This window comes from Panthera pardus, unplaced genomic scaffold, assembly GCF_024362965.1.
Source record: "Panthera pardus isolate Hobbes unplaced genomic scaffold, ASM2436296v1 HiC_scaffold_16, whole genome shotgun sequence".
NCBI classification, from domain to species: Eukaryota; Metazoa; Chordata; class Mammalia; order Carnivora; family Felidae; genus Panthera; species Panthera pardus.
The window spans coordinates 8354022-8367233 of NW_026526721.1; the positions used below are offsets into that span (position 1 = coordinate 8354022).

At 38.0% G+C, this 13212-nt stretch overlaps 1 protein-coding gene across 11 annotated transcripts in view; it reads right to left on the minus strand.

Moving 5' to 3' along the window:
* TTC3 (tetratricopeptide repeat domain 3) overlaps positions 1 to 13212 on the minus strand; it is a 127592-nt gene that overhangs the window by 93009 nt on the left and 21371 nt on the right. For 7 of the 11 annotated variants that reach the window (XM_019420323.2, XM_019420321.2, XM_019420322.2 and 4 more), the window contains 4 exons: positions 13117 to 13202; positions 11578 to 11672; positions 10386 to 10448; positions 17 to 71 (listed from right to left, as the gene is read on the minus strand). In XM_019420323.2, the coding sequence (XP_019275868.2) occupies positions 17 to 71; positions 10386 to 10448; positions 11578 to 11672; positions 13117 to 13202 (299 nt within the window). Of the gene's footprint in view, positions 1 to 16; positions 72 to 7249; positions 7272 to 7501; positions 8935 to 10385; positions 10449 to 11577; positions 11673 to 13116; positions 13203 to 13212 lie in introns of those variants that run through there. The other 4 variants (XM_019420325.2, XM_019420328.2, XM_019420327.2 and 1 more) reach the window with 3 other exon arrangements.

The following is a 13212-nucleotide window of genomic DNA, read 5'->3' on the forward strand; positions in this document are numbered from 1 at the left end:
TATAAAAGAAATCTACCTTTGTCCAATTGCTCTTTAGAATAATGGCTCTCTTTCCATCACCAAGTGCATTTCTGAAAAGAAAAATAAATATTCATTTTTATGTATTTAATAAAGGCATTATATATTGTGTATCTACTTGTACTTCTTGACTTTTCCAAAAATAACCTAGTTTAAAATAATTTTTTAACTTTTAAAAATCCATATATGTCCATTATAGGAAATTTGGAAAATACAGAAAAGCAAAACAAAAGGAAAAAGTCACCCAGAGTCACAATCGCAACTACCCAGGAATAACTACTTTTCTTATTTCTGGAGTTATTTCCAGCACATATCTTATCTACATCTATGCCAAACTTGTTATTATTTGCCTGGTTTTTCTGCACTATTTTTGCGTGTCAGCCAGACTTCTGATCTCCAAAAATATAATTCCCAGATCTTTCACACATCAGCTAAGCTGCAGCGGACAGAGCCTGAAAACTGAAACACAGATGGAAGTTAAATTCAGTACAATCGCTAACTCAATTTGGGATTATTTAGGAAGTTCTTAACCTCTCTGGCCCGCTTTCTCACATGTAAAACGAGGGTGATAATTATAATTATTGTAAGCCAATCACAGCAATCTCACTCTCCTTTGCACTGACTAGTTTTGAGGTAGTCCTATAACCCAGAGCTGGCCAATGAGAGCTCAGAGGGCTCATCACTCTTAAAAAGAGATTACAAGGAAGAATAAAGCTAGGTAACTTACATTGCCAGATAGCAGTAGCTTCTACCAGACTATATACAGTTAAAAAAAAAAAAAAAGTCTATCTAAAGACAGATGACCTGACCAACAGATTAGTACAAACAAATCAGAAACAGATGCTTACATATAGTCACCTGATCTACTTGACAAAGATGAGCACTGCCGTGCATGGAGAAAACATACATTCTTAAGAAACAGTGATGAGTCAATTAGACATCCATGTCCATCCTGAACCCTACCTCACACTAAATACAAAAACCAACTCCAGGTGGACTATACGTCTAAGTGTGAAAGTTAAAAAATCAAGCTTTTGAAAGAAACAGAACATTCTGGTGATGTTAGAGAAAGCAAAGGTTATAAACAGAACCCAAAAAGTGCTTATCATAAAGGAAAAAACTGATACATGGCACTATATTGAAGTTAGTGTCATCTGTTTGTGAAAACAAAACATCAAAAGTGAAAAGGCAAGCCACAGAATGTGAGAAGCTATTTGTAATACATATATTTGACCAATGACTCATATCCAAAATAAATTTTTTTAAAACCTAATGAATAAGACATTCAACTCAAAAGAAAAGAAAATATCCAAACAGGCACTTCACAAAAGAGAATATCCAAATGGTCGATAAGCGTATGAAAAGATGCTCAACTTAAATATCCTTGATCAACTTAAGGAAATGCAAATTAAAATCACAGCAATGTGTCATTACATACCCATCAGAATGTCTAAATGAAATGACACAAAATAGTAAGTGTCAGTGAGGACGTGGAACTGAAACTCTCATATACTGCTGGCAGGAGTATAAAATGATACAACCAGACAGGAAATTATGTAGGAAAGCTGCATATAAGCATACTTTCATCCCAGCAACTCCACTCCTTAATTATATTCTCAACAGAAATGAATACGTATGTTCACAATGATACTATCTGTAAAAGCCAAATACTAGAAACTACCCAAATGCCCATCAACATTAGAATGGATAAAATGTGGTATATTCATGCAATAGATGAACACTTTACAACTACATGCAACAATATGGATCTCAAAAACAATGCTGAATGCCAAACATAAAAGAGCACATACCATATGATTATTTACATTGCACAAAAACAGGCAAAACTAACCCGTAGCGTTGGAAGCTGGGATAGTAGTTATCCTGGGGGAGGAGGTGGGCAGACTGGGAAGAGGAAAAAAGCAGACTTCTGGGGCTGTGATCTGGGTGCCGATCTTACCCATGTAAGGTGCCGGGACCTTACACATGTAAGGTTTCTGAAAATTCAACCTATATACTTATGAATCATATGCTTCGCAGTATGTGTACTTTTCTTTTTTCTGAAGATTGCATGAGCCATTCTTTTGCTGGAGACTAGAATGTCCAGTTTAACGTCTGAAATACAGTAGCCAGACTAAGGTCCAAGTCACATAGTGGGGCTAAAAAAATCCTAGGTCTTTGAGGACATTGTTGAGCAACTAAATACACAACCCTAGAGCCACGTTCTTCTGGATTTTTTGAACGAGGTTAAGTTTTCTTCACCATTTAAACTGGGTTTTCTACTATTTGCAACCAAACACATCATGACAGAATGGCATATCTCGTCTCATTACTTCTCTCCCTAGATACTTTTAACAGCTGCCTATACTGTTACATTTCCTCTTATCTCAACCCACTCCAACCCAGCATCCATTCCAAGCTTCCCACAGACAGATCTCCCTATGGGAACTAGAAGATGTTCATATTGCTCAATCTAAATTCCGTTTGGCTTCTCAGCAACAGGCACTACTGGCCACTCTCTCCCTCTTGCTTTCATGACATCACGCTTCCAGTTTTCCTCTTACCTCTCTGGCTACCTCTTAACAGTCTCCACGCAGGTTCATCTTCCCTTAATTGGCCACTATTTGTGTCCCTCAAGGCTCAGTCCTAGTTCTCAGCTCATCCTCACTCTAGACCAGTGGGTCTCAGCCTTGGTTACACATGAGTACTATATGGGGGGTGCTGCTAGAAGCCCAATTAATCAAAAATCTCTGGGTTGGGGGTATTTCTTCCAAGCTCAATTCCAGGGCACAATAAAAGTTGAGAACCGTCTCCCCAAGCAACCTCACCCACATCTACAACTTCAAATCATCTAGGTTAACTATCCCAGTATTTGTCTCCTGCCCAAACCTCTCCCTAGAGTGGCAGACCCACCTAACTCATTGCCGATGTGACATTCCAACTGGAATCCTTCAAGGACACTTTAAATCAGGATGTCCAAGAGTGAAGTCAAGTTCTATTTCCTACAAATGTATCTCTTCTAGTGAGCTCAGTATTACAGAGTAAGCCTATAATCTATGAAGTGGCTGAAGGCAGAAACTTCATAATAGTTCCAAACACCAAACCATAAGCAACCTCTGTCCCTTCTACTTTCAAAGTATGTCAAATCCTTCCGCTTCTCCATTTCCACTACCATTACCCTGCTCCAAGCTACCATCATCTCTGGCCTAGAGTACTGCAATAGCCTCCTAACCCACATTCTTTCTGCATCCCCTCCAAACCCATTCTCCTCACTACAACTAGACTGATCTTTTTAAGGTATTAATCGTGCCATCTCCCCTCAATTTAAAATCTTTTACTCACTTCTTGATGTTCTTAAAGGCCAACAGTCTTAATGAAGCCTACAAGACCCTCCCTGGTCTCGCCCCTGACCACCACTCCCCTCCTCCTCTGTATTCAGGCCACCCGGCACACTACTAATAACATGAATACAACATCCTCCCTCCCACCATTGGCCCACCGTCTAGAATACAGTGGGAACTATGTCCGTTTTTGCCCATTTCTGACAGAGCTAAAAGCAGAACTCCCATCATACTGGCTGAATCAATGTTGAATGTTACTGTTATTATAATTAATATAATATACAATACTACAACCATAGTACTATATTACAATCACGTTGTAAATACTATATTCATTAGTGCCTGTGTATATAAACATATAAAAACACTAACATTTTCACATTTACTAGCACATGACCACATCCTCCTACTAAAACAAACTGGGCATAGTAAATTACATGGGGTTACTGCTCATCCAACCTAGTACAGCCTGAAACCTAAACACTCTGGAGAGCAGGTATGCCTTTAGGAACAGCAATACCCTGAACAATACATCTCTGAAAACAGGAAACAAGAAATGCAAATGGCTACTTACTCTTAAATTAAAGACTGTGTGACATGGAGAGAGTACTGAACACAGGGTAAGGTAAGAGAGAGTTCTAGCCTAGATGATCCAACTGAATACCTGTTACATGGCAAAGTGTTCTCTCTCCAGCCCCTTCACCTATTTCTTCATATATGACGTACTACATTTTGCCTTAAAATGTTAGGAATGAATACGTATTGTCCCCTCCTCTAGCTTCCATGTGGATTTGCTAGATGAACCATTTCTGAGCTATCTCCTTCCCCACCCCTAACTTTTCCCCGGAGGATGAATAATAACTACCTAGTGGAGGGGGAGGGGCACAAATCATAGTGGCGTAGCCTCTTCTTTTTCTCTTTGGAATCTTCTACTGAACACCATCATAACACCAGATTCCCTTTTCCTCCAAGCTTAAAGTTCATAAAGGTCGCTGTAGCCAGTTCTGTCTGTGATCATGGATGAATAAGTCACTTAGCTATGAGACTATCCTGATAAAGCTCTGTTCTCTAAAAACTGGATCAGCATTAGAGGTAAGACTGGATCACCATTTGCCTGTCTTCTGTTTCCATCTCTTAACTGATTCTGGACTTGGGAGGGACAGGGGATGCTATTTATTGACTCTCTCAAATCACAATATATGTAAGGACTTTGCAAGACATAAAAGGATTATCACTTTTTTCATTCCCTATTATAAGTCATCACTATCAGGGACTGACCAGACCAACAAAGAAATAGTAATACTCCTCCTCAAGTTCACAGATCTTACAACGAAGCGACAAAAGCAGGATTCAGATGTAATGGTCATTCACTGCCAAATAAGCAGTGACTGATAACCATCAACTGAATAAACACATACACTATAATATCAAAAGTTATCATCTGGAATTAAAATTATATAAACTCTTTCATCCAAGTAAAAGCAATCAGCAATTTCTCTACAGATATACTTGTACCTGAGTGCAGAATATAAGTAAAAGGATAATCATTACAGAGCTGTAATATTTTTAACTAGAAATAATTTATATTCTAATACAAACTAACCAAAGCATGAGTAATCCATTTTGTAAAAGGCTATGGAGCCATGAACATAAACAAGGGTGTATCTCTATATACACTGACATGCAACAAGCTCCAAGATTTAAGTATTAGGTGGAAAAAAGTGCAACAGTGTGTAGAGCATGCTCCTATGTTAAAATATATATATTTTAACACACACACAAGGAATATATTTTAACACACACACACACACACACACACACACACACACACATGAACATTACATTGAACCAAACGAAACTGCCTATATTCTGACTTATAAAAATGGCAACTGCATTTGATTCAACATAATAAGCGCTTATGTAGCCATAAGACGTTATGGAAACACATAAGGATCTGAAAAGATGAATTAGGGCAGGGGTCTGAGCTTGGCAAGAGTTTTCAGTTCATTCTTTTGTACTCTTAACTTCTTATGATGTGCATTACTGCTTTTTAAAAGCACAAAGAAGACTGAAAAAATAAATTCAAAAGCTTCAAAAGTAAATTCAGCAGCTTGTAAAAATAAAGAGCCCGCAAAAGAAAGAGAGCAGCATGAGCAAAAATTCACCAAACCAAAACACTCACAGTGACATTCCCCACACACACTAGGATTTTTTTAAACAGGCTCTAGGCCCAATGTGAGGCTCAAACTCATGACCCCAAGATCAAGAGTTCAAGAGTCACACATGCTCTACTGACTGAGCCAGTCAAGCACCACACACTAGGATTTTTTTAAGTTCTCGCAGGAACATACAATTGACTTGATTTATGCCTCTGGCCTCAGAGAAATTCAGAAAGACACCAAAGAAACAAAAACAAAAAAACAGAAGTCATTTAAAGTCTATCTTCCTGCTATTAATCACAAGTTGGATCTAAAAGAAGAGAACGTATTATGATGGGTAATTAAATAGTGAAGGTCAAAGTAAATACCAAGTTTAAAGCTCAATAATTTTCCAAAGTAAATTAAAAAAAAACATCCAAGGCTAAACTTTCCCTTTCTCCAATTACATTTCCCCTTACACAGTTTATCACATCCCATCAAAGAATGCAGATTTCCACATGTGAGTACCAGAAGGAATGAAACAGTAGGGAGGCACAGCCTAATCACATACCTCGCTTAAGTACAACTACAGAAGCCATAGATATGTCTAATTGCTTTTTCTAGATTCTCCTTTAAACTAAAAACAGCTGATTACTTCAATTAAAACTACCACTCTAGGGGCACCTGGGTGGCTCAGTTGGTTAAGCATCCGACTTCAGCCCAGGTCATGATCTCACAGTCTGTGAGTTCGAGCCCCGCATTGGGCTCTGTGCTGACAGCTCAGAGCCCGGAGCCTGCTTCAGATTCTGTGTCTCCCTCTCTCCGTGCCCCTCCCCTGCTCATGCTCTCTCTCTCTCAAAAATAAAAACATTAAAAAAAAAACTATCACTCTATAATGCTCTGTAACTGCCAAATCATATTTGAAAAGTAAACTTCTGGAACACATGAATAAAAGGACATCTCAGCCACACCAGGCATTTTGGGGTACACTGCACAGTCCTGAGCCTGAAGTATTCAGCAGATGCTGTAGCAGGAGATAGAGTATTTCCACACACACCACCCCCCTCACCCCAATCCCGTTCCAAGGATTCCCCAAGTGCGACATCTGCAGACCTGGAGGTGCACGTGTCTGATGAATGGGAAGAGTTCAGGTGGGCTCTTGGCCTCACCTACACTCACCCAAAGGTGCCCTGATTTACAAACTGTGACTATCTGGCATTAAAACCACACCACCACCACTTTGACCATTTCTGAATGAAGCATTTTCCCCACACACCTCACATCCGGCTCCCCACCTCTGGTCTTAAAATACTTATTATTTCTCTTCTTTCAAGATTACTTTTCACTTATTTTATCCTTGATGTTTAGGGAATGCTGCTTTTTTCTTTTTTCATCTTATCATGTGCATTTTCAATTTCACTGTATCACTTTTTATCACATATTTCAAGTATACATAAAAATACAAAGAATAACATTAATATAGTCAACACCCATGTACCAGCTTAGCAAGATCTTAACATTTTGCCACATTCACTTCAGATCTTTTTGCAGAACTTTGTTACAGTTGACATCCACTGTGTATCATCTTTCTTATCTCCGATCCTTTTCCCTCCTTCCCTCCCCAGGAGACAGCCACTCCCCTAGTGTTTAACATGCCCATGCATTTTAAAAAGTTTTAATACACACTATGTATTAATTGAGGATATGTAAGTCATTTTGCATATTTTGAACATTATATAAATGGCATCATACCATACAAATCATTCTGCAACTTGCTTTTTCACTCAGCATTGTCATCATTTTAACTGCTACATAAGATTCCATTGTATGAATATACCATCATTTGTTTATCCATTCCCCCACTGATGGACATTTGAGTTGTTTCCATTCCTTTACTCTTACAAACAGTGCTATCGTGAAGGCTTGCACGTATCTTCTTGGGGACACGTCTGAGTTTGGAGGATATGAGCCTAGAAGTGGGCTGCAGAGTATGCACATCTTCACCTTGCCAAATTGCTGTCCAAAGTGATTGCACCAATTTATATTTTCTCCGGCGGAGTACGCAAGTTTCCTTTGTTCCACATCCTCTCAAACACTTGGTATTATGAAGCTTTAAAAATTTTTGCCAATCTGATGGACATGAAAAAAAGACTCACGGTTTGTAATCAGCATGTCCTATAAGGATATTAATGTTTATTGACTATTTGAAGCATTTATTTTTAATTTTCTTTTCAGCTTTCACATTACCCTTTGATTCTACCATCACCCATCCATGGGGATTAGTAGTAGAGACCCTGCATCCAGGCTGTCTGGGTTTAAATTCTGGCTCCATCACACCCACCTAGTATCTGAGAACACTTTACTCGACCTCCCCATTCCTGTTTCCTCATCTAAAAAGAGTCAGGAGCAACCACCTCACGGGGTCGTGGAGGGTTGTTGAGCTTGTGTGTGTAAAGTGCTCAGAACAGTGCCGGGGGCGGGGGGGGGGGGGTGGCTGGAGGCTTTACCCTCAGGTGTCCCACAGCTGCTCAGCCAGATTCCCATGACAGATCTACCAAACCTCAGATGTGAGACCTTCAAAACATCTCAACCACGGTAACTCAGCTAAAGGGCATGGGTCTTTCTGCTGTCAATGACACGAGTGAATCACTGGCAACGTGTTCCTTCCTGAAGTCACACTATCTATTCACTTAATCAGGAATGAAACGTACTGTGGACTCAGAAAACATCCCTAGGTTACTGAGCAAGTCATGTAAACAATGTGTGAGAAGGTGGGAAACACCAACAAACCCGTGTGGCACAATATTTCTGACACTACATTGGCATCCAATACATATTGGTGATCACCTAAGAAGGAAATGCTGCTGACCTGCCTCTAGTGAAAACTTCGATGGTGTCGAACCACAAGCTAGACCATCAGGAAGTCAGTACAAGGATGGACACACAACCCTGCTTTTAACCTTTACCTCACCAGGCTACCTGGCTTCTGTATTTCTACTTTGATGCACCTCGTTTGCAGCACAGTTTTAAGAGGATCCTCCTTGAATGTCTAGCATTCAACACTCGTGAAAGAGGGCAGAAACCCCCTGGCTGGCCTCTCAGCTCTCGGAGCTCCCCTATGCAGAGCGGATGACCTTTTGCCCAATCAACATTTCGATTTTCACAAGAGGCTAGCCAAGTTGCCAACCTATTCATCTTGAAAGCACACAGATTCACCATCAAACAGCATAGGATATCTGCAATTCTGGACCTAGCCAGACGCAATAACTAAGGACATTTGTAGCTCATTTCTTGTCAGAACCAGTTGAGGACAGTGGTATTGATGGAAGACTGTGTCAAGCCCATCCATTCCTCTAGTCTAGATAGCCTCGGTTTATCCACGGCTTAAGCCATCTAAAAGCTGCATAACGTTAATACAGCGGTATTCTCCGAGGTGGTTGGATTACTGGTGATTTTTATTTTCTTCTTTTTAAACTCTCGTATTTTCCAAATTTTCTACCATGAGAATGTGTTCTGTTTATAATAAAAGAAAAACACATGTTATTTTTAAAAGCTACATACTTGGAACATACTCTCTTCCCCACTCCCACCCTCCCGCATCCCAATGTAAGCACTTTAACTAAAAAATCAGTGGTATCAAACTTTCTGCTTTCATCAGAAAACGCCACAAAAAAATTGTGAAACCCAAAACTGCACTTTCAGAGTTTTCTGCTTTCACAGAAAAGTTGTGGAGGTTCTTTCTTGTCCATCACTCAATTCAAGTTACTTGTAAGCCATCTAAGACATTTCTTCCAGAACTAAACATCAGGAAAATTGTTTCACCCGAACAACTTCTGTCCTCCTTCTTCATGAACAGTGAAAAATCTCATGTAACTTGTCAGGTTTTCTCCTTTTATTTTGGCAATAGAAAGGTCAAACACAAATATGAATTATAACTAATAACTTCACAGGACTTTATGCCTATGCAGCTTTACTCTGAGGATCCCCAGCTCTAAACTGGCTTTTTAGTTTGTCTTGTTGTGCTTGTAATATTCTTCTACTGAGTGCATATATTCCTGCAGCCACTCTAAGCCCATCTTACAGTATGGCAGGATATAACTAAATGTAATAGCATATACTGTTCACTACTAATGCTTGTGATATTATCCTAAAAATTTTTAATTGAGGAACAACAAAATCATGGCACAGTGTCAACAATCTTTCTCAACTAATACATAAAATCTCAATGCAACATAAGAAACTAAGACTGAATTACATAAATCATAATTCAAGTCTCATAGCTAAACCAGTAAATATCTTTTCTTTCTTTCACTTATAAGTGAGATTTACTTAATTTTTTATATCAAGATATAGGAAAGAAACAGCAAAAATCCTTCCAGAATTATAAAGATCAATTAAAGGAGCAAAAGGAGGTAACACAGGAACACCTGGGATTCTCTCTCACTCTCTCTGCCCCTCTCCCACTCGTGCTTTCTCTCTCAAAATAAATAAACTTAAAAAAAAAGGGGGGGAGTAACATAGATACTATAAACACAAACTTTGATACCATCAGATAAGATCTGTGTTCAAATCCTGACATCACTACTTACTAATAGTATGAGCCCCCCCAAATTTCAACGTGGAGAATAACATTACCTATTAAGTGTGTTATGAGAATTAAGAAACACATGTAAAAGTACTGAAAAAAGCATACATGTTATCCATTCAATCAACAGCTGCTGCTGTCATGGTTGTTCTACATAAAGCCTATAGAGCCCCTTTAACCATTTAACTATTTCTGCCAAAACTACTGAAGGATTTTCTTGTCTACCTGCAAAACAGAAATATTTCTCAAAAATGGGTAGTTTAGCATAATAGCTCAGTGACCGGGGTACTCTAACCAACTTACCTAAACTGTCCAGTGCGAAGAAAACAAAGAGCTCGGTTACCATAAAGAAGGTGATTTTCAGGTCTTTAAAAGAAATAATGTTTAGTCAGGAAAGTACATTACATACAAAACAAATAAAAAGCACACAGAAAACATAAGGCATGAAAAACTTCTCAAAACCTTTACATCTATGTGGCAGAGCAGAAGGAATATAGGATTTGGAGACCTAATTGGCTAAGTCCTGGTTCCTTCACTTCCTACCATAGTAACTTTATTCAAATCAATCTATATTTCCCTGTATTCAAAATGTTCTACTATTTCTGCCTAGCTCATAGGGATGCCGTCAAGATAAAATAAGGCATAATAAAAAGTTCGCAAACCACAAGTGTGGCATAGGTACAAAGGACAGAATTATACTCACATAAGTCAGGACTATACCACTTTGACAAAGAACTCTGAAAGTCTTTAAACTACAACAATACTTTAAACAGCTTCATTTCACATTTTATCCTTTCTAGTTTTATCTGTTTCTTTCCTCAGAGCAGAGCAGCCGCCTTCCAGGTGTGGTGTGCTACCTTGAGTCACTCATTCCCCATGGAGATGGGCAAGGCACGAAAGAGAGTAGCTGTCTACAACACATCCTCCAAAGGCTGCTACAATACTAGGTGGCCCAGCTAATATGTCAGTAGGAACCAAATATGAGTTACACATGCAGGAATGCTACAAAATTCTAGCAGCTGAGCAAACAGAAGATGAGGTAGAAAAATACACACCTTCTCTCAACAATCCCAACTATTATCCTTTAAAAGTTCCCTCTTAAGAAGCAAAACTTCCCAAATGGGAATTTTTAATGGGAATCTTAAGTATTAGTAACTAACCCTTTTTGATCAGTTAACAATCTGGAAGATATCAGCTAAAGGCAAAATGAGAACAAGAAAAAAACAGATGACCCTATACTGGAAAGCTTGAGAGAAAATGGGGTAGGGTAGAAGTAATATTCACAATCCTGCCTGACTTGCTTGAATTCTACTGCTCGGTTAAGTTCATCGACCCAGGCCATCCCTAATACTTCTGGCGCCTAAGGGCGAGAACATCTATTCCACTTGGCAAACTGAAATTACTCTCTAATTCCTTGCCTTGTTTTTATTTCTCCTGACTAGCATTCTAACTTGATCTGCCACACAAAAAGGATCTCGTTCTATTTTGCTCTTACCTATATTCAATGGCTCTGGTGTAATAGATAATAGCTATATCAAATCTTTGTTTTGAAAACTCTTCATTTCCTTTCATTTTCATTAGTTCTCCTTGCTGAGAAACCAAGGTGAAAGAAGACTCATAAATTAAATGCAAAGGCAATCAAGAACCCACTATCTAGGAAAAATAGTTCTAGGTTTTTGTCATTGACAACAGAAATAACCTGGGGTATTATTTATGTGGAAAAGGGGAACGCAATACCCAATATGTTGGTATATATACTTAAAGAAACCAGTCTCTGACGATTCAATGCTAACTTTGTTAAAGGAATATTAAAAAGTAAAACCACATTATGAATAACTACTAATAATTAATCCCCTTGTGTATAGTATTTGGCAGGCCCACTTTTAAATATACCTACTGGGCCTGCCACACAGCAGGGAAAAAAGTAGATGCAAGAGTTAGAAAATGTGATATTATTTAGGGGCACCTGGGCGGCTCAGTCAGTTGAGTATCCAACTCTTGATTTCAGCTCAAGTCATGATCTCACAATTCCGTGAGTTCAAGCTCCATGTAAGGCTCTGTGCTGACAGTACAGAGCCTGCTTGCAATTCTCTTTCTCCCTCTCTCTGCCCCTCCCCTGCTTGTGTGCTAGCGTGCACGCACTCTTTCTCTCTCAAAATAAATAAACTTAAAAAAAAAAGAAAATGTGGTATTATTCAATAACCTAAGTGCCAAAAAAAACCCCAATATATAAATCAGTAACATATAGGCAAAGTTGAATAGATTAATTGCCAAAAAACGAAGCAGCAAAATTAGTAAGAATGTGAAATCGAAGATGCTACAGATGCAACTGAAACTTTTCACTTCAAATACTTACAGTTTCAGAATAAACAGAGTAAAATAAACTGGATCACATAAATGGCTTTAATTAGTGAATTAAAAAGAACATTAAACATTTTCCTAAATCCTTCTTTAAAAATTTAGTTGAATCTTATTTAACTTGAGCACCCAGCTGGCTCAGTTGGTACAGCATGTGACTCTTGATTTCAGGGTTTAAGTTTGAGCCCCACACTGGGTGCAGAGATTACTTAAAAATAAAATCTTTAAATAAAAAAAAATTGTATTTCCTATGATTAAATTCTATGGCATGTGAATTACATCTTAATAAAGCTATACCAGAGAAAATCATACTTCCTCAACTAAGTAAAAGCCTTTCAATTTAAAAAAATCAAATTTCAGTTTATAATTAACTCTTAAAATATGTGCAATTTGATGTTTATGTCATTCAACATTATGTGAATTTAATTTAATAATATATAAATATATATTTTAAAAATATATGTGTAACATTAGAAAATTCTGATCAAGATGTTGTTTGCCTGTTCCAAAAAAATAAATATTCCAATTAAAATTTATTAAAAATTTCCCTCAAACCTGTTTATGAATTTTATAGTTCGTTGTGTGCTGACAGTTTTTTTGAACTTCCTTTGAATGTTAATAAAAGTTCTAACAGATAAATCTTAAAATATACTTACAAGTAAATATTTATTCTCACCTCTATACACTCCACACAATTTTGAGTTTTAAATTCTTCAAGCAAATTGCAGTTTTCTGTTATGACTTTAGTTATGTGATACTTGTCTAAATTTTA